The 24,721-nt window shown below is 48.2% G+C and overlaps 3 protein-coding genes across 5 annotated transcripts in view; 2 read left to right on the top strand and 1 right to left on the bottom strand.

Moving 5' to 3' along the window:
- Positions 1-2,778: 2,778 nt before the first annotated feature.
- CAPZA1 (capping actin protein of muscle Z-line subunit alpha 1) lies at positions 2,779-17,530 on the bottom strand. Its single transcript, XM_006267530.4, has 10 exons — positions 17,438-17,530; positions 10,797-10,860; positions 8,742-8,793; positions 7,754-7,817; positions 7,443-7,649; positions 6,807-6,886; positions 6,265-6,343; positions 5,653-5,724; positions 4,854-4,916; positions 2,779-4,224 (listed from the first exon to the last, which is right to left on the bottom strand). Exons 1-10 carry the CDS (start codon positions 17,474-17,476, stop codon positions 4,084-4,086), a joined length of 861 nt encoding a protein of 286 aa, XP_006267592.1. The 5' UTR covers positions 17,477-17,530; the 3' UTR covers positions 2,779-4,083.
- LOC109285565 (bifunctional apoptosis regulator-like) lies at positions 11,787-13,344 on the top strand. The gene has a single exon (XM_019496949.2). The coding sequence runs from the start codon at positions 12,015-12,017 to the stop codon at positions 13,248-13,250; it is 1,236 nt and encodes a 411-aa protein (XP_019352494.2). The 5' UTR covers positions 11,787-12,014; the 3' UTR covers positions 13,251-13,344.
- Positions 17,531-19,451: 1,921 nt separating the features above from the next.
- ST7L (suppression of tumorigenicity 7 like) overlaps positions 19,452-24,721 on the top strand; it is a 36,523-nt gene continuing 31,253 nt past the window's right edge. For 2 of the 3 annotated variants that reach the window (XM_059717722.1, XM_019496947.2), the window contains exons 1-3: positions 19,452-19,596; positions 22,294-22,376; positions 24,501-24,663. In XM_059717722.1, the coding sequence (XP_059573705.1) occupies positions 19,467-19,596; positions 22,294-22,376; positions 24,501-24,663 (376 nt within the window). In that variant the 5' untranslated portion in view covers positions 19,452-19,466. Of the gene's footprint in view, positions 19,597-21,631; positions 21,654-22,293; positions 22,377-24,500; positions 24,664-24,721 lie in introns of those variants that run through there. The other variant, XM_059717723.1, reaches the window with a different exon arrangement.

The raw sequence follows: 24,721 nt of genomic DNA, 5'->3' as shown, positions 1-24,721 counted from the left end.
TTGCTGGTGCTGGCTGAGGTGTGAGCAGGCCACTTAGTTTCAGGGCCCAGGCCAAGGGAAGATAAGGATTGAGACATCAAAGGGAGCCCCCTGTCCAAGGGAACAGGTGTCAAGGGGGCGGCTGCAGCAACTGAAGGCCACACCTGGGTATGGTGCAGGGCTGGAGCTGGCTGGCTGGGCTTCTTTCTGCTTTTACGGCAGGTGCTGAGAGAGTGGGGAGGTCTCCCAGCCCTGCCACAGACAGCCAGTGTGGCCCGGGGTGAGTTACGGGACCAGAGAAGCACAGGGACCACGGGGACGCTGCTTGTGGTTCAACCAGAAATATTGTTTCTACCATTTCTCTCATGTGCAGAGTTTAAAGCCAGTGCTGGACCCTGTGTCCCTGTATGATGTGTAGTCTCAAGCCCTTTCACAGCATGCTTATCAGATCTCTCGGTACTTTACAAGGTCTGTAGCATTGGCCCCATTTTACAGATGGGAAACTTGAGGCAGGTGACTAGTAGAGCTATGCACACAAGCCAGGCTTCTGAGTCCCAGCCCAGGGCTCTATCCACTAGATTTGCCTTCCTCCCAAGGGTCTATTTTAGAGGCTGTTTTGATGCATTTCCTGCTACATGTGCACTAGGTGCTTTGATAGACATGGGCCGCGCAGAGACCTGTTGGTGTTGGGCTTGAGGGGCATGAGCTTTCCATTGCCCTGACATCTCTCTCCTAATTGGTACCTGTTTCTCCTTGCCATGCAGCCCCAAGATGGGATGGACCTGTACCTTTAAGAGCTCACAAGCCCAGGGGCTGGGCCCGGCTCAGCAGGGCGATGATGATGATTGGATTCACCTGCTGCTGGTGAGGAACTGCAGCTGAGTGCTGGTGAACTGGAACCTGGCTCAGCTGGCCTCCTCCCTCTTGCAAAGGAGGTGGGTTTGAGGCCTCCAGCTCAGCCCAGCCTCCTCCTGCAGCACCCTCAGCCTTCAGGAGACAGGTAAGAGGTGGAATGGGCGCAGGGGGCACGAGGAGGAAAGTCTGTCCTTTGGCTTTGGTTGTGATAACCAGCTAGCTTCTGCTCGTCTGGGGCAGAGGGAGCCCGGGTGGGGTCCGGGGGGGGGCGGGAAGCAACTCCCACTGGAGTGTAGTGCACACAGTATAACAGGCTGGTGCGAGGAGGATGGCACTGGGCAGGGATGGTGGCTGCGCTGTGTAGTCCCAGTGTCACTTTTCCCTGGTAATGCCTCAGCCTCCTTCTTCCTTACCCAGAGGAGGTACAGGGGTGGAGGTGCACAAAGTACTGGGAGCGCCTGGCCAGGAAGGTGCTAACACCACACAAAGGATTTTGGGGCTCCGCAGCTTGGTGTAAGGGTGCTCAGTCCCCTCGGAGCCAGGGAGGAAAAGCATGTGAACTTTTAAGAAGTGGTGGAGGCCTGTGTCCAGGATGTAGGACAAGGCAGGTTTTGGGCTCCACTGCTGGGCAGAGGGTATCCTGGTGCTTGCTCTGGTGCATTGACTCACCAAGCTTTTTACTGAGCTTTCTTCTTGGTGCAGCTTCTCCACTGGTAGCAGTGGCAGGGGTGCTGGGCTGATGGCATTCAGCTGGCCTCAGTGACCTGAGGGCAGTGGAAATGTTTCTAGGAAAAAAACAATAGGCCCAGTGTGCCACTTCTCCACAGTCCAGGGCATTTGCATGGGATGCAAAGCATGTTGCTACAGCAGCCCCAAAATGACTGATTTTGATAACCAAAGGGAGAGAAGGTGGTGGTCACCATCTGGGATGGTGCTAAGCAGCAGCCGGGGAAGGCATGCAGTGCTGAGTCTCTGGGAATGCTTTGTGGTCCTTCTCCCGGGGCCCCAAATCCCTGGCACAACTTGGCTCAGTGGCTCCTAGGTTGTCTTAGGCCTGGCGAATGTTTCTATCCTGGTTAACCTTTCTTCACCCTGTGCCTGCCACCCTCTCCCCGCAAAAATGTGTTCGCTTGCTGTATGGGCCTTTGCGTGTCTGTCTCATGGGGTTGTAGTGTTATAGCTGTAGCTGTGCAAGGAGTGCACAAGGGGTGCGGGGTCTTTAGGGAACTCCTGTACAGTGGGGGAAGAAGTGTGACAAACTTTCAGATGCAAAGCTTCCTTTTTCAGCTAGTTGAATGTAACCTGTCCCTGTCTGAGGCAACAGCTCGGTGATCCTGACCTGCAGAATGCCTTGGCAAATGTTTGGTCCTGAAGCACTTTAATGTGCAAATAGGAGCAAGCATTGTTGCATGTAGCTTTATATATAGGAAACGGTGGAAGGTAACCAGCTTGCAGCGCGTCTGTCAGCAGACCTTAGAACAATGGTACATGAAGTTTTGTGTGCTGTGGCAAGACCTATGGAACCATGTCGGCTGCCAGGAACTAGGAGAGGTTGAATTGTGACCTAGTGAGAGTGGGGCACTGTCAAGGTATTGGAGACAGGTGTGAGGAGCCCCATGAGTTGTGTTACAAAGGAGGCATCTTGCAGTCCTCTGAGCTAGTTGTATGTTCCTCCTGAATGTGAGTTTCCAGAACTGCAGTTGTGTGTGACGCGGGTGGAAAAAGGGTCAGGCGCTCTGTGTATAGCCCTAGTAATGCTGCTGTTACCCGACGCAGGGCAAAGGGTTTTGGTAGGAGCTGCCTGTGTTCTGCTTGGGAACAAACAGAAGAGACCGTATAAAGGACAGACGCAAGTAGCTTTAGAACAAAGACTGGTGTATTTCTACTGAGCTTGTTGACACAGGATGCGGGTGGGATGGATGAATGGATATTCTGAATGGCAAATAATACAAATATATCTTTATTCTGACAACTTTCTCACAAAGAATGAGACACGCAACTTTGTGATACCACTGAACAGAACCTAATGTTTAATGCACAAGCAGCCCCAACCCCCTCCCCCCCACAAGGTTCTTGTTGCATGTTTGGAAATAGGAAGACACCAGCCAGTTTAAAAAAATCAGACCTTGGGAGAGGCCCAGTGACAATCACGTGTAAACACAGCAAAGGGAATCGACTAACCTTTCATTTAGCAGTGAGTCTACAATGTGAGAGAGTTTCCCCCTGAGGGAAGCTGCTCTGCAGTCTGTTACTCCGGGTTCTATAAAATCAGAATAATTTAGCACGGGTTTTTAAAAAGCAGTTGAGCTGAATGCCAGCATTCCTTGTAGGTATAACAAAAACTGGCCACAATAGGAGATGAGGAGGGAGTGTGGGCTGTCTCTCACTTAGGTGCAGATCTTTTATTTGATACAGCCATTGTACATGCCAGCCATTCATATGCCTGGGGTGCCTTCTAGGAACCTGCCACAAAGCATCAAAGCGCAACATACCCGGGATTCCCTAGACATCTGCATGTTCACCTGGAATATCAGTCTTGGTCCAGACTAAATGGATCAGCAGTGATCCAACTTGGACCTGGGTGAAGCATTGTGTAAAAATGCAGATGTCTGTTCACCATATGTCCAAGAAAAGAAAGAAGCGACAATGTGGCTCAAGTCTTTGGATAAAAAAAACAAACTCACTTTCTCCAGAAGAGTTGGCCTCCTTGGGACTGCTGTGTGGGGGCTTGCAAATTTATTCCAAATACTACACCCTAAATCTGGAGGCCTGCTGCTTTGCAGAGCTAGTGGCAGGATGTGTTGTGTCTTGTGGTTTGTTGCATCTCGCAGCATAGTGCCATGAGCTGTTGGCAGAGCGGACAAACTGACAAGAGCACCATGTAAGGGTGCAGAGGAAGTGCTCCCAATACCCTCTGCCTGCATTTTATAGAAGGGCTTTCAGGGCTAGGAAATTTTCCAACCAGAACAATTACAACGACTCCAGACCAGAGCTACATCACTGAACTATTAATGTGGCTTAATTCAAAAGACCTACCAGTAAATGCAGTCAGAGAAGGGAGTTTATATGGCAGGGAACATAAAACACAAAGACAATGCTATTTGTTCAACAGTTCTCTGTGAGGCTAGAAAACCTGTTAACTTTGAAAGCCCTAGCAAGATGCTGCACTGGTTTAGAAACCGCCTACTTGGCATAAGACCACGTTTGTTTTTTGCACGCTAACATTTCATACATCTCCTCCATTTTGCCTTAAGCATTTTGCATTTCTTTGCCAATCTTGTAGCTAAGGATTTTGTTCCAGTCGATCTTGGTGCGAGTGACCGGGAGCTGCCGACGTAAGGCTTTGAATGTGGTGTCTGACATAGTCTGGTAGTTTTCACTGATCGCCGTCTGCAACAGCAAGTGGATGGAAGGTCAATGCCTTACAAATTCACCAGTGGTACGGTGCTTCAAAAACCCACTAGGCTGCTATGCAGCTTTAGTGCTATCAGTCCCTTCTAAGGGGAGGCACACTACCATGGGCTAGGGAAGCAAAATGAGTGTTGTGGATAGAAGAAAGGGTGTCTACTACCCTCTTCTCCTGTTCCTCAAGTGAACTTGGTGAACATGGCCTTTTGGAAGAGGCCTGAAGGAGAGGCAGAACAAATACAGCAGCAAAGACTGAAGCATGGGATTCCTTCCAGTGTTTCATAGCGGGAGGTGGAGAGGGGCATTCAGTCCAGGACTCAAACACTTGCTGGCCTCAAGACTGAGGATGCCCACAGAAATGCCCTGTGACACCTCATGCTGAACTGGAGTTGGTGTCCTTCCAGCCTCCTTGTTAACACCCTTCTACAATACCAAGGCATCCTGCTGCTGATTGCCATTGGAGGATTAAAGCTAGAAACAAGCGTGAAGGCACAAAGGATAAGTGGGAGGTCAAGCTATGGAGTAAAGCTGTGTGTTGTGACCATTTGGAAATGGTGCATTTAAAAAAAAAAATACGGAGGGAATCTGCCAGGTATCTGCTAGAGTCTTACCTGGTACTCGTTTTCCGCGTGTTCTATGACTTTAATAAATTCCTTGGCTGTTTGGACATCATTCTGCAAAGTCAGAGGAGGAATTATTATTTTTAGATTCAAAGACTGAGTATTACAGTGACAAAATAGACTGTCTCCTAGAATTCTCTTCTGGAGATACCAGGAGCATAAGCAACTGGGAACAGACTCAGCTGATGTGCGCAGGAGTTGAAGCACATGGCTTAGAAGTGGAAGCAGACTAGTTAGGAGGCATGTTCCTCCCAAAAGGAAAGGGAGGACTGCCCTCTAGCGAGCAAAATCGGATGCTCTCTCCCCAATAGATGATGGGATGCTACTTCACTGGCTCCCACTTGTTTAATGTCCAAGCTAGTTATCTTCCCTTCAGTACATCTTTTAGGAGTCTACAGCCCCTGTAGCTACTATGATTGTCTGGCCTTGGTGCTGCAATGCTAGACCTTTCATCAACGTACCATTGTATTTTTAGTTCAAACTTTCTTTTACCCAGAAAGCAGTCAGCACACACCATTCTGCTCCCATGGGGGAGAGCACAAGACAAATAGCCCAGTGTCCTTTCTAGTCTTTGTGATGTGCTTCTTGGCACAGTCCTTCTCCATAAGCAAGAGCAAAGCTGGATATCCCATGTAATGCTATGCACGCTGGCAGGTCAGCCTGTAGTCTGATCACACAGTCCTTCTGTGTAAAGTTAGAGGTCCAAGAGTGGAGCCATGTCAGAGTACAGCTGTCCTTAATCAAACGAGACAAAAGGGTTGCTGGCAAGTTACCAGCTCCGCATGCTCACCGAAATCGGTACCGAGTCCTGGATGTCTTTATGACTAACCAGCTGCACGTTGCCATCTTCATAGTAGTGAACCTGCACAGAGATGTGGAGGGTATGACTAATAGTGTGATCCCCATCCAAAACCAGAGCTTTATTGTGTTAAGCAAGGTACACACAGATCCAAAGAACAGAAGAAAAACTCAAATGTAATGCTGAGAGAGCTACCACAGTTTCATGTGGAGACTAACAAAGGCTGCCTTCCTTCTTAGCGGAGACCATGCGAATACAGGAAGTCCTTGGTAGAGCTGGAGTGAGAGCAGGCAATTCCTGTGTTCACAGGACTGCTTATGAGCCCTACCCCTTATTAGCCAGGGTCAGGAGTGAAACACAGCTTGATGTATCATCTGATGATACAAAACTGTGCCATCAGCCCAGACTGAGTGTTTAATTCTTAAAGGAGCCGTTCTCAAGACTATGCTTCTGACTATTAAACAATTCAGCTGTCTCTGCAGTTTTTGAATTTGAAAGTGCTGTATTTGCATACACCTAAGTTTTCATTTGGGAGTCAAATCCCTGGGAACATCTGAAGCAACTATGGATTTGGTGTGATTTACTGTTTGGCAATGCACTTACCTGAATCTTCAGCACTGCAGCAACCTGAGCTGTGGGTGGAGTGATGGTAAACTTCCATTCTGACCTCCAACGACCATTCCTGCAGAAAACCACACAGGGAAGCTGTTTATTTGTACTCGGCTTCATCCACAAATGGAAGAGCCAGATCAGGAATAGTTCTCCGTCTGCTGAGCTCCTAGTGCTTTGTGGCCTGCACTGAAATAAATACCTTGCTGGGTATCTTGTGCCACTAAAGCAGTGTGGTTCAAGGATGGAAGCTTTGGCATGCAGAAATATGATGCATGTACGCTCTGGGACCAAGAGAGCTATTGCCACCTGGTTCACAGCATTATTTAAATGAATGATTGAAAGCAACACAGGGGCCTTGTCCTGAGGCCTTCTATTCTGCCTGATGGGGAGGTAAGCAATTAGCAAGTTGAGGGCAGAACTGAGTCTGATTCCTAGTCTACTGCTTTGAAGTAAGCAGGGAGACAAAGAGATTGGGTTCAAAGGGCTGGGAAAAGTGGGAGTACACGAAGAAAACATCTTTTCAATGATCTTACCAAAAGTTTTTGGGCTGAAACTGGTGGCTTTCAATACAGGCAATAACTGTTTGCTGCCCATCTATAGTTTTGCCATAAACCTGTATTCATAAAGAGAGTTAAAGTTAAGTGCTAGAATGCACAGGGCGAGAACTCTGTCGAACACCTTTAAGCTTTTTTTCAGTAATGCTAGTAGAAATTCAGGATCCTACTACCCCACAAACCAGAGAGCATGTGCATAACAGTTAGTTACCCCCCTTACACACACACACACACACACACACACACACACACACACACACACACACACACACACACACACACACACACACACACACACACACACACACACACACACACACACACACACACACACACAAGGTGCCTGCTTTTCCAGTCAACTTAGCCCTAGCGAGGGCTGCTGCGCATAATAACTTTGGCTTATTGGGAAATGTCTTGCTGCTGGTTACATCCTGCCCAAATGCACGAACAGACTACCTGTACCCTTTTGGACAGACTACGTGTACCCTTTACTTCACAGCAAAGACCAGACACACAGGAAAACTAAAGAGCTGAAATATCACTGCTCTGTAGCACTGCATGGTGCTAACAGACAAGGGGCAAAGAGTCATCAGTGAAAAAAGATGGATACTTAACAGTACAAAAGCCATTGGGGTAATGGTCTTTCACGTATGCCCTCAATGCGTTGTCACAGGCATCTCTCCAAGACTTTAAAGCTGCTTCTGTGTCCTCAGGCTGGGGATCACTAGCTTCCTTTCTTAAATGATCAAACTTAAAGGAAAGCTTGTTCCTTGGGTCTAAAAATCTACCGTTGCCCAGATCACCGTGTTCTGTAATCAAAACCTGAAAATAAAAAGAAAGCAAGGCACTTACTCACATCCTTACCCCTTTCATGTGGCTTTCAAATTTGCTGCATACAAAAGCACATAGCAAATGTGTTTTCTTACCTGGTCATCATACCCCTCTATCTTCACTGGAGTGAACTGATCCATGTTGTACTGCGCAAATGCACTGTTAACAACAGAAGGAGGATAAGCTTTAATAGTGATATTGCTAGTCATATTTTTTCTGACACTGTCAAGTATAAATCCCTTCTTCCTGGCAGAGCCTGCTTTCTCACTCCCCATGAAAATATCAACCACAGATACTTTATACACATGCTCTAGGAAAGGCTTTCTGTGCTGCTTTTATGCCAGGCTGGCACCAAAAGGAGGCCCTCCACCTGCTTTCTAAGGTAACTGTAAAAGCCAAGTTCTCATGCCAGGTTTAGTTAGTGAAGATTAGGGATGCAGGAAGTTTAGTAGCAGAGCTACTGCCTGGAGAAAGATGAACAGGTCAAGGCAGTTCAGACAGGTAATAGCTGGAATTAACATGGCCAGTTGTGAGTGAAGCATGATATGATTTGACTTTAATGTTTCCAACTGATCTGTTTTAGAAAAACTTGCTGATGGATGCTTTGTGTAGTTCAAACACAAATCCTGTGGTCCTGCCATATGGACCAGAAGGCTCCTTTTGAAGTTACTGAACAATCAAACAAGATACTTTGGCAGCGATTAGTTGAGGATGGTCATTTACCAAACTTTGGCTAAGAGTCACCACAAGTTCCTCGAGTTAAAATTTTTCACAATTGGAACTAGATACTGGTACCAGTTCTAGAATGGTTTACAAGCATTAATCAATTATCTGGCCTCTGAAAAGTTACATTCTGTAGGTGCTGGATTTCCACATTTACTTAAGTTCTTTTCTGTGAAAGGTCATTCTGCCTAGGCCTTTTGAGAAGGAACCTCTAGATGCTGCATTTTTTTTGGAAAGGGGGAATTACAGTATGACAAAGGCAGCTGTGATCACTTGTCCTGTTTCCTCATTAGACTCGGTGTACAGAAGGGTACACTTTGTTAGTGTTTAATTGTGAAGTGGCTGTCAAACAATACTTACTGTGCCGCCCCTTCCCTGAGAAGATTGTCATTGTTAAGCAGTAACCGCACATCTAGAGAGATGAAAGTGGATAGATTATCAAATCTTTGAGTCTCTGCTTCTATCTCACTTGTGTAATAGTGCAAAGGCAGAAACTTGGGTGTCAGAAGTATTCTGCTAGCACAGGATGTGGTTGCATAGTGGCATTAAACTCTTCTTGCTGTCTGGGTAGTGATTATCATTAAACTCACTTAACACTGTAACCATGCTATAGGGAGGGGATGGTTTTGGGGGGTCATACAAACAGCAATGACTACAATTACACTGGTTTTGCACTGTGTACTTCATCTTTGCATGTTCACAGCTTTCTGAAATATTCACTTCTGGGAAGCATAGCTTTCTTTGCTTGTCCTCTGACCCATGGGTATTTAAGATAAAAAAATTATTCCTTCATTCACTTGTCAATAATGGGAGAGGAAAAGTCAAGTGACAAGTACTCCACCTCTACTAAAGTTCTTTGAATAGCACCGAAGCCAAAACGTGTTAGAATGGGGTCCAAAATGAATGGCTTAAACAGAAAGCCAGGTGTCATGCTTTTGTAATATAAACTCTAGAATATAATTACACTTTAGAGTCTTCTGGCAAAAGCTTAAAACATTTTAATATTTGCCACAATAGTTCCATACTGCATGTAAGATTTTACCTTAGTATTTTGATTAAGCTTGAAAACTGCTAACAAAATAAACTGTAATAAAGCCAATGAGGTGCATAAAACCCATCAAAGATCAAAAAAGAGTGAAACCCAGTATCTAAGAGATGATTTTTCTTGGTCAGGCTGAGTGGCTTGTAAAGGGGCTAATTTTGAGGAAGTGCAGTGTAGCAGAAAGCCCTCCTTTCCTCTTGCCTGCATTTGGATGTTTGTTTCTCTTTTTCTACCTTTTCTTCCTTCCTCTCTCTCTCACTTTAAGATAAGGAATTGTGTTTTAAAATTTGTACGTGTGCATTTTGTATCTCCCCTTGTAGTTTGGTATTTTTATCTACTTGTGTGCCATGGCATTTGTAGCTTATATTTTATACTCCTCACCTTTCAACTGAATGTGTTTAGTTTCATAAGTAAATTATACATTGTAACAAAGTTAACAAGGGCAGGAATCAAACTGCCCTTCTCTGTATCAGGCTGGCCCCTGAAACAGGGAGTGAATCAGTGATTGAATGTGTAACACAGTAGCAGCAGACAGCAATTATCACCTGGAAGCTGCAGATCAACCACAGGAAGAACTCAATAGAAGACAATGTAACAAAGGGGAAATCTCTAAATGTCACTGATCAAGAGCTAGAAGCCCTGGCCTGAGTTAATCAACGCAGGGGACCAACTTTTGGGCTGAGTATCTCCAGATCAACCGCTCCCAGAGCCCTATTCTAAATTCATCAACGGACTCCCAAACCTGCACGTACATGCGGACAACCCCTGGGGCTGACAGATGCCGTCCAGTAGCCACCGAGGGGGGGGGAAGTCCCACGAGGGTCAAAGACCCCTGGATTGGGCAAACCTGAAAACTGGGGAGTCACCCAAGTCTGCCAGGGACAGATGAAAGGCAGTGAAAAGTGACCCTCAGTGGTGCCCTCTTGATCTCGATCTCCAACTCGACCAGACCTGTCCAGCCAGAAGGACCAGCCGGCGATCCCCTTCTGGAAGATGATACCACGCTGAAAGAAGCCTTAACGGCAGACTCCAGCACTTGTAGGATAGGTATACCTGACTTTGTAGCCTGCTAGTGTGTGTGTGTGTGTGGACCAGCCCCAAGGTGTTTCAATCCACCTAATAGACCAGAATTTTAAGGATCCCGAGTTGGACATTTGTAGCCAACAACAGAATACCCAGTCTCTGGAAACCGGCCTCTTTAAGGTGTTTCATGTCCATACTCCAAAATCGCAAATTTTGACAATGCTGGCTTTAAAAAGAATGCCATCTTGCAGCTATGCTTTGTGAGGCACCTTCTATATCTTGGGGGTTTTTTTGGTAACAACTTAAACATGGAAAACCCATGAGTCATTGAGTTGTTCCTATTTACTCACCATTAAACACTTCATTAAATTCTCCTGGGGGTGCATGAGTGATAAATTTTGCTGCAATACGCACCTACAGTAAAACAGAATGTAGTCATTAGTGGACAGAACTCAATAAACATCAGACTTTTGGGTTAATACAATCTGCAGTGTATACCATCATAATTCACCACAGTTTGCTAGCTGGACTGGGCCTCCTAGTTCTCAGCAATACTATATTTACGGAGAAATTTAAATAGGTTTGCAAAGCATCCATTAGTTGTCAGGGCTTCAACTGCTGGACTGAAATTTGGGGCCTGATTTCTTAAAGCAGCTAAGAGCTATCAGCTCCCCCAGCTTAGGCTGGCAGAAACTGCCTTGCTAGGATCCTCTGAGCATGTATAAACTAAGTAAGAGCTTCTCTGTCGCTGCAGCGACAGGGTATGCGCAGTGCCTGTACCATCCCTGCTTGTATCTGTACTGTCGTAGGTTGTCTCCGATCGGTACCTTAAAGCTTCGTGAGAGGGTCTGAAGTAGGCAAGTCTTTACGGGTCTTTAGGTAAATGGCTGCATGTAAGCAAGTGGCTGGACTCCATGGCCCAAGAGGCCCATTCCAATCTTGAGTTCCAAAGAGTGTCCATGGGAGAAGCGGGTGCTCAGCACCCATGACTTCACTCTGGGCACCTGGTATCCGGGATAACTTCTGCAAACACAGCCCTCGATTTGGAAACAACTTTTCTGAATCACAAACTGCAGCTTGGCTGCTGAACTACCCAACTTGGGCACCCACACACCCATTATTGGCTATCTTTTTGTGACCTAGCAGAACACAGACTGTGTCGTTGCTTTCGATACCTGGAGGCTGAAGTCGGCTCATGTAAAGATTAAGTAAGTTCCTGGTTTAAGGGGAGCTGTCGGTAGATGCAGGGTATTACAGCCCACTGAATAGCTGTAGCTAGGGAGTTTCTAGAGTATATTGTGAGATTCAGTGGTTGCTTATGATGCAACTCATTTGTTCCTGATGACTGGTGGGAGGAGGAGACACTAGTGACCACCAGGAAAACAGCAACATGCCAAGGCTGTGAGGAGATCCCTTCTACAAGCCAGACAAATAACCTCTCCCTCTCCGATCCATTATTTTGAGTACCATGAAGCTAGAAATGAGCATAAAGAAATAACCCTGGATACTTTAAATTGAATTAGTTAAGTTTGATGGGCTTTAAAAGGGAAGTTGGGTGACCCGAGCTAATGGAAAGAGATGTCAAAATACACAGCGAAGAGACAGAGGCCAATGGAAACATACAAAATGAAACCAAGAAGTCAGCCAAAGGAGACTCTGCTTCCATAACCAACCTCCAGATTTCTGCTGGTGGTTGCCCCGGGTGTTGTGCAAGACAGGTCCATCCCACCAAGCTGAACTGCGGACACAGCATCGGCCAGCAATGCCTGGCTGCACTGTGGGTGAACTCCAATGCAAGCTGTTGTCCGCAACGCAGAAAGAAATGGGAAGAGCCTCCAGTGGCCAGTGTTCCACCCAAGCAAGTGACTGCAATGGTGTTTCCCAAGACTGTTGTAAAAAGAGGCTCGATTCAGCAAATCGGCGATACAGGCCATGGTCTCAAAGACTTTCACAAACGGGGAAAGGATCAGAGAGTCAGCTGGCAAAGAGGCTGGGCACTTCCCTTTGGGTTTTTGGCTTGTTTAGCTACTGTGACATTCACTTTGCATGTTTATCTCTGGATCAGCAATAAACAACCTGAACTGGATCCTCTTGCTCATCTGAAGGCTCCTTGCAGTCTAGGGAGCAGGAACTACAGTCCAGAGAACAGTAGCCACAAAGAAACCTTTCTGTTACAGCTGGAGAATCTCAAATTACTGAAGCCAAAGCAAAAGCTGCCAAAAGACCTCTGGGAATTCAAAGCTGCAAAACCTAAGCCAATGCTATTTCTGCTGCATGCACTGAATGCCTCTCCAAGGCTGGGAATACTGTATATCTACTACTTTGATTACACAGAAAGCTTTCTGCCTTTCATTCATACCGTGTGCCCTGTACAACAGAGGCACAAAATGGGAACAGGCAAGAAACTTTCACACCTTAGACCTCCTACTTGGGGACAATGGAGAAAGCTTCTTTTCAAGCTCATACTAGCCTATCAATTAGTTGCTGAGTTTGCATGGAGTTGGCTAGGGATTCACTACTGGACATCATGGTTTATTATTATTAATGCCATGTTACTCTCCTGTTTGGAATTACTGTCAGTCTGGAGTCTCTGGTTAAGGAAAGAACTGAAGACTATTCCATGGAGAATGTGGCAGCATTTCTGGCATGTGTCCATACAGGGACTTGCTGGTGCCATTTTGTGGTACGTTATTCCTCCATTTGTCTGGGACTGTGCGTTTTACTGGAAGGTGTACTGTAGCCCCATCATGAACTTGCACAATGTAGTGAGAGAGTTAAGGCATTTGGAATCGCGAGTACTATAATAAAGATGAGAGAGAGCTCATTGTGGGGAAAACGGTATCTGAGCCTGCCTGAACTCCGAAGGTGGGAAGGCAGGCCCTTTTCCCTCTTAGGGGGTAATGAAAATGCCAGTGTGTGCTGAGGTGTACTAACATCAGCATGTTGCATTACAACCCATATGGCAGTGCCAGTAAGGCCTATGTGTCTTCCTTCTAAACAACAGGTTTGCTAATTCCTGACTTTTGAATACCTGGGAGAATATAATGTTCCTGGACAGGTCTCTGGAGGCACACATCCAACCAACAAAAGAGTGCTGCCGAATTTAAAGATGGTATCAAATGCATCATGCCTTCCACAGTTTACAAGTTGTTTCCAACTTTATCACCAGTAGAAGTTAAGGCTCTTACCAGATAAAACTTTGTAGCTTGATTGGCCAAGACAATGAATACAATAAGTATTATTTTTAAATTTTGCCTTGTAAAGACTACCTTGAGCAGCAAAGGGAGTACAAATAATCATTAAATTAACTTGAGCTTCATGACTGGGGGTAGCAGCCAACTCTGTTCAGAAACCTTTTCCCAGTTTCTAGTGGGATACAAACCAGTATTTCCTAGTCTGTGTATTAAGGTTTGAAGAACAACTCAGGAGAGGGGAGATTAACAGCTGGATGTGCTGCTGTGCTTTCTTGCTGCTGCTTCCATTTTACCAACAATGCCTCTACCTTAGCTGGTCTGAGCCTCACCACAATACTAATCTCTCACAAATGGCAGGAAAACAGGTTATTTAAAAAAAATGTTTTTAAAAATGTATATTTTTGTTTTGGTTAATGCTCAATATCATTTACACAAGTGAGCATGCAACTCCTGAAAGCAAAGCCAGAAAGAAATAACGGAGGCCCTTGCACAGGGGTAGAACGCTTGCCCAACTTCCCGACCTTCATCTCCTTTTCCTTTGCAGTCACAGAAGGATAGACTTCTGGCATTACTAAAACATAGCCTTTTCCATTGTTTAATAAATTCCCCTACTTAAACTACTGATCCTACTTAAACAGTCTGATTTCATAAACTGTCTAAGAACGTGTGACAAGCGGTGTCATCTAGCAGCCTGCGACTCAGACTACTGAAACAGTAAGAGAAGGCATGCTGCTGCTTCATGGTTGTGCCTTTAGACTTTACTGCATGTCCTACCCTAGATGGCTGAGGATCTCTTCCAAGCATGTGCTTTTCTTAGAAAGTGCAAGTGTAAGCACATGCAGAGGCATGTCTCTCTGGAAATGTTCAGGGCCCTACTGCAGATACTGTCCTCTGAGTACAGACAGCTTCACTTAAAAGACACCCAGATCCATTCTGATGGGGAAGTTCCCAACAGGAGAGCTGCCATGACAATAACTAAGCCACATGCATATTTATATAGTGATGTGCAACAAGGAAAATTATATGGCCATTATGTGGATTGTGAAAGGTGCCTTGCTAAAGAAATACCATTATACTTGTAACTTTCTCTCTCCAACTTTCTTTTCTTTTTTAATATATCCAACCTTCTTTCAATCTGCTCTGTGTACAAAAGGTTGCTTCCTAAAAGATCAAGGCTGAGACTCAGATGTTTCAGGGAATTATAAAAGGCCACTCCTACATACGCCCATGTGCCACCACCTTCTGCTACTTTAGCAAGACAGGTGAAATTATATGTGCAAGGCAGGAAGTGCCATGTCCATATCTGAAAACCAGCAGCAATGAGCTAGGGGAACGGGCTATTTTTGTTAAGTATAATTTCCCTACCCTCTTGCTCCTTCCAGGGTATGAGACTTGGTTACCTTAAACCACTAAATGGTTACCTTAAACCACTAAATACAGCTATCATCCAGCTCAATGTGAAGGAAGCCCCCCTCATACACAGCAAAGTAGCCCTGCATACCAAGCTGTCAAACTACTGTCATTCTAGAGTACCTTTGCCTTTGGGTGCTGGCACCCTGGCAGCACGCATGTCTGCAGAACTAAGAAAACAGGACCTGACCTACTTCCTGCCTCATCATTACCATTTCAAGTGCCTCTGCAGGGTTGTGGCAGAAATGCACTTCCTTTTTCTGAAATGGGGAAAGCATCTAGTAGGGAAGCTAACCACTTGCTAGTTTAAGCAGGCAAAATGGCAGCTGCAAACAGTGTTTGTGTAGAAATAGTTCACAACAGCCAGAGCAGTGCTTATTCAAGGTAAGAAACTAATTTAGCCTTTATCCCCTCCAATGGCAACCCGAGTTTGGAGATGCAATAACCTAGGCCTGGTTGTTTTGCTGAGGCCATGTGTTAGAATCCAGGCCCCCCACTCTAACTCAGGCTGAAACCAAACCACAGCAGTGAGGAAACGGGCTACATCACTTCTGTTTTTTTTAATAATTCAAGTGTCCCCCCCCCCCCCGCACTACTGACTCGTAATGAAATCTAGGGCGTTTCAGCCCAAAGACCAGTTTCAATGACAGATCCTTTTGTGCATTCCAAGTCATTATTTTGAAGAGGATTTTGCTTCTGCTGTAAAATAACCCACTACTGGTATCTATTTTATGCCACAGCGACCAAATTCTGTCCGTTCTACTTCATTATCAACATTTTATATTGTAGTCTTCATTAAAAAAAGTAGGTAATCATGTTTCAAAACAATCTGGTTAAATCATACCACTATATCCCACTACTGACTTAATTCTGCATTAATGAAGTGAACAGGTGCTGGACTAGAGGTTGCTGTCTGCCTACATTTAAGTCACTGATTATCAGTGACTCAGAAACATCACTGGAAGAGATAGTTACGGACCTTCAGAGGTAAACTTGCATGCAGCGAAACGCAGAGTTGGGGCCTAGGTATGCTAGGCAAACCTACCGAATCAGCTGTTAAGCTAGGTTTAAAAAAAGAACGGCCCGATGAGGAAACGGAGTGAAAGCAGAAGACTGCGGCTGCTTCTTTCTGCTGGCTTGGCAAAATCAAATCCACGCAACACAAGACCTGAAAGCATCTCTGACATTTACTTCTATTAGTTGCCAGTCTTCTCATCTGTAATATTGCCTGTACAGTAAAGCCACTGAGGAACAGCAGAGCAAACCATCCTTTCCTTGTCTAGTGACGCTAATGAGTTTAGAAAGAATCGTGACTTAAAAAGCCTCATTTAAGACGCAACCCCTCCTCCCCCAAAAGCTATTTTTATTTTACCAGTAGAAGTAATGCTCGATTATTTATTTAAAACAGAGATTTCTTCCCCCTATCTGTTTGCGTGAGACAGACAACCCTCTAGGGCTACTCGAGCGTTGATGTTTCTCCTGTGCAACCACTTGTTCCTCCCATTGACGAAAACAATCCCAGGGCGTTTTTAAAATAAACGAACGAAGGACTAAACAAATACATACAACTCAGGGCCCTGGTAAGAGCGACAGGAAACAAACCAAATAATCGGACAAGGTGAGGGCTGAAAGGGACCTCAAGGGGCTCGACGCGGGACCATCGGGAGCACCCTCCGGCGAGCTGAAGGGCTTTGAGCTGGTTTGAAAAGGGGCGAGATTTCAACCCATCTTTCATTGCGGCAGCAAGCGGGGGAGCCTCGCACCCGACTGCAGAGCTGGGACCAGGCCAGACGCTGCATTTCACATCTGAAATGCAGGAGGGGCTCTTTGGCTTGCCAACGGTTCGGCCGGGATATCCAGGAGAGCTGGAAGCGAGGCCGAAACAGGCTAGAGGCCTCCCCTTGCGTCGCTCGCTTGCCTTTCGCGTCAGTGGGACTGTGGCAGTGTGTGATCCATCCAGCCAGGGAGCCGTGCACCAAGCCCAGGTGCGGCTGGCGGGGTCTTTGCTCGGCTGGGGACGAAGAAACAAGCTTGCAGACCAAGAAAAGTGCTCGCCTCTTGCGTTGGGTTTGGGGGGACGTCCCCAGCATGAAGCCAGAGACCCCGTCCGCCGCACCTGGGCAGGGGCTGGTGTTTGTAGCGCGCTGCTTGCTGAAATGAAAGACCAGTGGTGTTGACAACGGGTCAAACCTAGTCTCGGGGCCGCTTCTAGCGCTGCCTGAGGCTGCTCGTGCTCCCGGCCGAGGCACTGGATTGATTCCTTCGTTGGTTTTATATCTATTTTTTGGGGAGCTGGTGCCACAGGAGCGGAGAGGGGCCCGGCCCCGCGACAAGCCCCCGCCACTAGCGATGCGGGCGCAAGAGGGAAACCCCCGAGACCGCCCTACCTTCTCCTCATCCGACACCCGATCCTCCAAGTCCGCCATCTTGACTCCACGGCCGCCGCCGCGCCGAGCACGCCGGGAACCGCAGCGTTGCCGGAACCGGATACTCTCCCCACCTTGGTGAAGCTGCCCTCGCCATCTTGGGAGTGGGCAGCTGTGTGGGGGAAGGGCATGTGAGGCGCCATTTTGGTGGAGGGCATTGCTGAGGAGCAAGGAAGCCGCCGCCGCCATTTTGGGAGTGGGCAGCTGTATGTGTGGGGGAAGTGGAATGTGAGGCGCCATCTTGGTGAAGGGCATTGCTGAGGCGCGAGGAAGCCGCCCCCGCCATCTTGGGGGTGGGCAGCTGAGGGGAGCTAAGTGTGCTTGTATGGCTCCGAAGTAGTAGCCCATGTAAACGCGCTGCCCCCGCCCGCATGGAACCAGACGCAGCCTGGCTGCCCTATTGCTAGCCTCTCTCTTGGGAGAAGGACAAGGCGGCAGTTATTCCTTCACCAACCGTGCCATGAATGTAACGTGCAGCGAGGGCCGGACCTGCCAGGCGGGGCCCAGGGGCGCCTCTCAGGCCGGCCAGTGCCCTCTGCAGAGTGGGCAAAGCGACAGCCCCAGGCACTGTCGGGCGCAGCCGTGACTGGGCTCTGCTCCCGACCCGGGCAGGGGGACGGCAGCAAACCCACGGGGCCACGCGCCCCCCCCGAGCGGTGCAGCACAGGCCCAGGCCCTGCCCAGGGTGGGTGCCGCCGGCCCAGCGCCGCTTGCTCGTGGCGCTTGCGACCGCTGCGGGTGCTGAGGACAGGCCGAGGGGAATGGGCGTGTTCAGACTGCAGAAGGGAAGACTGAGGGGACTAGATAGCAGGAGGATGGAGCTGCCCTGGCCTCGGTGGGGACGGACGACCGCACAAGGAGCAACGGGCTCACGTTGCAGCAAGGGAGGTTGAGGTTGGATATTAGGGAAAACTCCCTCGCTCCGAGGTGGTGAAGCACGGGACAGGCCCCCCAGAGCGGTGGTGAGTCTCCATCCCTGGAGGGGTTTACCACCCGGGTAGACACGGCTTTGTGTGGGACGACGTAGCTGGGGCCGGCTCTGCCTGCAGCAGGGGTGGGACTGCGTGCGACTCCCAAGGAGAAGGATCCAACCCTCATTTTTGTGTGATGATGTGACTGCTCTCCATGGGGCAGACGGCAGCACGCGGGGCCACGGGCTCCGGCTGCAGCGGGGGAAGCTGAGCTTAGACATAAGGAACCACGTCCCCAGCAGGAGGGCCGTAAAGGTCCCCAGGCAGGGGGTAAATCTCCACCCTTGCAGGTGTTGAAAACCGGGGTGGACGCAGCTTTGTCTGGGGTGATGTAGCTGGGGCTGGTCCTGCTTGGCTCAGGGGTGGGACTCCCCTGGGGCAGGATGCAACCCTCCCTTTTGTGCAGTGCTGCATCACAGGGGCAATGGGCTCCAGCTGCAGCAGGGGAAGCTGAGCTGGGAGATGAGGAACCAGTTTCTCAGCAGGAGGGTTGTAAAGCTCCCCTTGGGGGTGTTTAAAACAGGGGTGGACGCAGTTTTGCCTAAGATGAAGTCGCTGGGGCTGGTCCTGCTTGGAGCAGGGGTTACACTAAGTGCGCCTCTCAAGGGGAAGGGTGTATCCCTCCCTTTTGTGCAGTGCTGCAGCACAGGGGCAATGGGCTCCAGCTGCAGCAGGGGAAGCTGAGCTGGGAGATGAGGAGGGTAGTAAAGCCCCCAGAGAGGGGGTGACTCCCCATGCCTGGAGGTGTTTGGACGGGGTGGGGACAGCTTGCTCTGGGATGAAGCAGCTGGGGCGGGGGCTGCTGGGGGCAGGGTGCAGCCCGCACGTGTGTGCAGGGAGAGGAGTGCTGCCCGGGGGCTCGTGCCGGCGCGGTGCGAGGCGGCCACGTGCAGCCGGCGGGGCTCGCGCTGATTGCGGCGCTGCCTATGGAGGCGCTGGCCGGGCTGCGGCTGGCTCCGGCTGCCGTGCCCCCGCCCTCTCCCTCTCTCTCTCCCTCTCCCAGGGTTCCCGGCTGGGCCATGGCGGAGAGCGGCGGTGTCGGCGGCGGGGAGGCGCGGTGTCGGCGGCGGCTGCGGCGGGGGGCGGCGGGGCTGGCGCTGCTGGCCGCCCCCGCGCTGCTCTACGCGCTGCGGGACAGGCTGGCGGCCGGTGAGGGCTGTGGGCCCCCAGGAGGGGGGGAGCGGGGCAGGGCCCCGACGCCTCCCAGAGAGCTGGCATGGGGGCACCCGCGTCCCCCTCCTCCCCGCATGGGTGCCGTGCACTCGCAGGGGCGGCCCGCGCAAAGGACCGGGGTTCGCTCTTCATGCAGGGCCGAGACGAGGTTTTGGGGACAGGCCCCTCGAATGCCAGGCTTGGCAGCGTTCACGGGGTCCTGCTTTGTCCCGTGCTGGTTTCCAAAAACACGTACGAAATATCACGATGAGCGTGCCAGGCAGGTGGTTCCCTTGGATCTTAGGAGAGGCTGGGGCAGCCCCCCAAAAAGAGGGATTTGCTGCGTTTCCAGGGTGGCCATCCTAAAGGACATTCTGGTTTTCTTCTGCTCTGTTGATACAAAACCCGACACCTCTGAGCCCTTTATTTTAAGAGAAAAATAGAGGGCGTAACGGTTTCATATCTATAGACGACAGCCACACAGTTCTCTCTGATAGTCACCCCACGTGTTTCTGAAACCACACGTCTCACCGTTCAAAGGGCCTCCTGCGGTTACGGGGTGGCACGTGTGTATGGACTTACTGCCGGCTGCTTTCGAGCTCACCCCACCGATCCTGCACGTATTGGGGGGGCAGATCTGTCTCTGCCGCGTGTCCATATTGCGCGTGGAACTGGAAACGTCCCCCAGGCCTGCTTTCGGGTTTATTTGAGCCACGGTAGATTGTCTTTGTGAATCTGTACATAACGTCATTGGCCACAACCACGTACAGGCTGAGTGTGCTGGCTTCCCAGCACCCGTGGTTTCAGCTTGGCTTGGGGTGTCACCTGGTACTGGGGGTTATTGGAAAAACTAAATGCTGTACGGCACCCCACCACCATGCTCCTAGTCTGCTTTATTGCCTGCAGACACGTTTAAAATTGCCTCGATAGGTTGTTTCCGAAGCATGTAGGAGTCTCTGAGGTGTAGGAAGCACGACACCCATCCCGATTAGCGTTTAGAACGGTGCAGCGAAAAAGGGACGATGCAGGAGTTTTCTAGGTGAAGGTCTAGCAAAGGACAAGGGTTTCGTGACTTTGCAGTAGTCACAAGTGTCATTAAAAATTGAAGGGACCCTGGATGGCCGTGCTTGTGGCTGAGCTCGTGAGGCTTCAGGTTTATTGTCATCAGCTGCCTCTCCTTCCCCTCTTTAATGGGACAGGGGTTCATTAATTAGCACCTGGGCCTGCTGCTTAGCGTTCCCTGTTCTGCCTCCTCTCAGAGAGGTCACTTCCACAGTAGACAACGCGGTTGGGTTTTTAGCCCAGAGGACAGTGTCTCTTCAGAGGTGTGAAAGAGCTGTTATTTTTGCAGGACATCTTTTGCCACTATGAACTCTGATGCAGGTGTGTGACTTTCCAGTGAAAGTCAAATAAGCTCCTCCCAGGACTGTTGCCTCTTTATTTGAGATGCTGGAGTTTGTGCTGCTGCAGTTCTGCCTGTTTGCAACGCAGCAGACAATTTCTCTTTTCAGGGACTTGTTTCCTTGCTTTTAAAACATTAGCTGATGGTGAGGAACTGATGCTTCAGCGTTTTGATCAGAAGCTGAATACAAGAGTTGATTGGAGCTGGAAGAGCTATGCTGTTACTATAACAGCACCAGTGTCTAGAATAGCATTTTTTTTCTTAGTCTTTTTCCAACCTTATCTCTTTTATCAACAATTGAGACTTGTCTCTTTTCCTTCAGGTGTATTTCTCCCCTTGTTTTTTTTGAAGGTAAAGTGACCCTTCTTGCCAATCCCAGCTGTTGGCTATTTAAATCAGATTTTCTCAAGGCTATTTTCAACCTGCAGCTTCAAATGCAGCCTGACGGTAGTTGTTGAGTCCCAGTGCTAAACAGGTGGTGGGTGTGACACAGGTCTCCCCTTAGTGGAGCTGTCTGCCTCTAGCTTTCTCCCAGTTGCAGCTTCCCTGCAGGACTGGATTAGGGTTTAGAAAAGTATGTTTGCTCCTGAGTAGCAGTCTGAAAGACAGCATAGAAGCACAGAGGACCGCTCTTCTGTTGCACTGGAAATGGGTAAATAAAGGCAGGGGGTGTAAATCAGTGACTGCACTATGTGACCTAAACACATTCACTTTTGGCATGCTCTTTGTTGCAGTGGTTTTTGGATGTGGGATCCAGTTGCCCTTACTGTTAGTTCCCAGTGGCTGATGGCGTGCTGGACAAGACCATGTTCCTTTTTTCATTAGCAAACTTGTTGAGACTTAGTAGAAACTTGCATCAGAGTAGTACTGACTGTTTTGGAATTAAATGTGTGTGGTCTTTCTAAAGGCCATTTCTCATTCAGTAACTGTGCAGCTTCTGAAAGCCTTCCGTGCCATAGCTGGAGTGCTAGACTTCTAACTTCTAAAGATTTCTTGAAGTGTTGTAATTATTGGACCTCACCAGGCTGTGAAACGACAGCTGAAATGCTAGCTGTATTTTGGGGCAGCGTCCTCTGTTAGCTATCTTAGTTCTTGTCTTTCAGCTTGCTGTGCTCTTCTATCTGTGAAGTCACCAAAGTCCTTTCAAAACCCAAGTGACGTGTGTGTTTATACATATGTATATTGTGTGCATGTACGTAATATGCTATATATGGTTATTTATGTTGCTTTCAAACATCGTTTGGAGTTTTCCAGTTCTGCCTAGTGACTTTTCTGTTCTTTCCTCTTAACAGTGACTGTGTTCTTAAGCACTTTGACCCCCAAATTCTACGTTGCACTTACAGTGACTTCATCTCTTATATCCGGACTGATACTTGTAAGTAGCTTCCTTTTTTCATTAGAGCCTTTGCACACCTCATGTTAAGGTGAGGACATCATAAACTGTCCTGTTCTCTGGTCAGACTCTAGGTGGTGCCTTTGTACTGTTAAAAAACAACACAAAACAAAAAAACCCAACCAACCTCAACAATGTCTGACACATATTTTAAATGCCTCTTTATCAGATTTTCCACTTCGGGAAGGTGAAGAGGATAGTCTCGGAAAAGTAACTCCTCCTGGATCCATTTTTCCCTTAGAATTTAAGCCTGCTTTGAGGATACATAAGGAAACTATGCAAATCAACAGCAAAAGTTTAAAGCCCTCCTTGTTAAGAGAAAATTGAAATTTTACATCTCCTAAAATCTCTCCTAAACCAGGCAGGTCAGAGCTCAGATTCCCGCAGCAGCCTTGACTTTGTTCCTTTGCCCGTATGTTTAATAGCATGATCGTGTCATAGGATTATAACTTGGTCTTGGGCACAGTAATAAATGTTACATGTGTGTGCCTGTCATGATAGACCAGAATACAATGCTTGGTATTGCATTAACTGGTTGGTACCGTATCCACTGATACGGGAATGTATCTTGGAAGACCCCAGAGTCATGTACATGTGCAGCGGGCAGTACTGTGGCTTCCATAACAGCCTTCATGTCATGTTTTCTGGGTCCTGTGCTCATTTCAGCCTCTGTTGTTCAGGCCATTTGCTTTATTATAGAGGGGGGGAAAGCTCAGTCCCTTCCCCAGTGGGTAGTGTGCATTACAGATCCTTTCAGCTGATATGTACTGGTTCTGTTCTGGCTGCTCTTGGCACTCCATCACTTCAGGGAAGTGAAAAGCTTGCCCTGCTGTACCCATTTTCTAGACAAATAGACTGTCGTGCAGTGTGAAGGCTTATCTAGCACTCCACCAGTATGGCATTTGCTAATAAGCAACTGAAGCAGAGAGGCTGGTGGGGGGGAAATGGATAGACCTAGGGTTGCAAGAGACATTGCTCTTGATAAGCACTGGAAGATGCTCAGCCTTCTTAAATCTTTGGTGGTGATCTTCCTGTCAGAGCTTTGTGGGCAGAGACCTACCTGCAGGGTTGGGGTCTTCCAGCGCACTGTCTCCCCCAGCTACTAAACCCAGTTACTGGCATGTGCAAATGCTGGGCTTTTTTATGGTCACTTTTGGTGGCTAATGTGTGTTTTTTGTTTTTCGTTTTGTTTAAAAAAAAAATAATAACTTGTATGTGAAGGGAACTTTGTTTACCACAGCTTCAGGAAAAATGTTGTTTGGGGGATTCGGGAAAGGCTGCGTGAGAAAAGGGAGATGGTTTTCTGTAGCTGCTGTACATGATTTAGATCCAGGAAAAAAAATCCCTTATTTAATGAAAGTCAATTTTGTTGACCATTAAAATTCATAAGTGCTGGTAAGATTTCACAATAGGGGCGCCACGGGTCTGGATATGGCTCATTTCTTCATGCTGATGGAAATACCCAGATGGAATAGTCAAAGGTAGTTGTCTACTCCAGCGCCTGGGGTTTGCGGGACATAAATTCCTTCGCAGGCCTAAAGGAGGAGAGAGAAACAAAATAATGCTCTTGACCTTAAACTTCTGGTAACTGAACTAAATTACAGGCATAGGAAAACTTCCTTCCCTGGCACTGCAGGCAACACTGATGCAGCATCTGACAGGAAAGACAAAAGGGAGAGTTTAAAAACTGCGTTTTAAAAGTGCATTTTACAGCCTGAGACCAGGCTAGTGCTTGTCCTACAGTAAGCTTTCTTTGGCTACGTGCTGCAGGATCCAAATGCCCTGCCTCCCTGCCCGCTGGAAGTGTTTGAGAAATGTGTCCATCTTGGGGAGGCAGTATGAACTAGTGTCTGGCTCAAAAAGGACAGATGTCTTCAGGTTATTTTTTTCCTTGCATGTTCCATGTGGGAGACTCATGCGTATCTTGTTTGGTGAAAGGAGATAAAGATCCTGTTCATTTGTATGTAGAGAAATGCTGTCTTTCATCGTGTGCGAAGGGGGGCAGTCTTTGTGGCTCGGAGGTCTGTTTAGTCTCTGGCGTGTGTATGGGAAACCTGTTGTCTAGTGGAACAGCTGTGTTCAGTGTTCCTGTCTTTCCCCTTACAGGGTTTTGAATGGTGGTACTTCCGGAAGTACGGCACCTCTTTCATCGAGCAGGTGTCAGTGAGTCATCTGAGGCCGCTCATTGGAGGAGTGGAGAACAGTCCTCCCACGCCGAGCTTCCCAGCCAGCAATGGGGAAAACGAGACAAACAGGCAGAACTTGTCAGGTGATTGTCAGCGTGTCCCTGCAGTCTCCCTTGCATGCAGGAGTGCCTGTTCACGATG

Source organism: Alligator mississippiensis, chromosome 14 (genome assembly GCF_030867095.1).
Source record: "Alligator mississippiensis isolate rAllMis1 chromosome 14, rAllMis1, whole genome shotgun sequence".
NCBI classification, from domain to species: Eukaryota; Metazoa; Chordata; order Crocodylia; family Alligatoridae; genus Alligator; species Alligator mississippiensis.
This window is presented reverse-complemented; position numbering and strand designations above follow the sequence as displayed.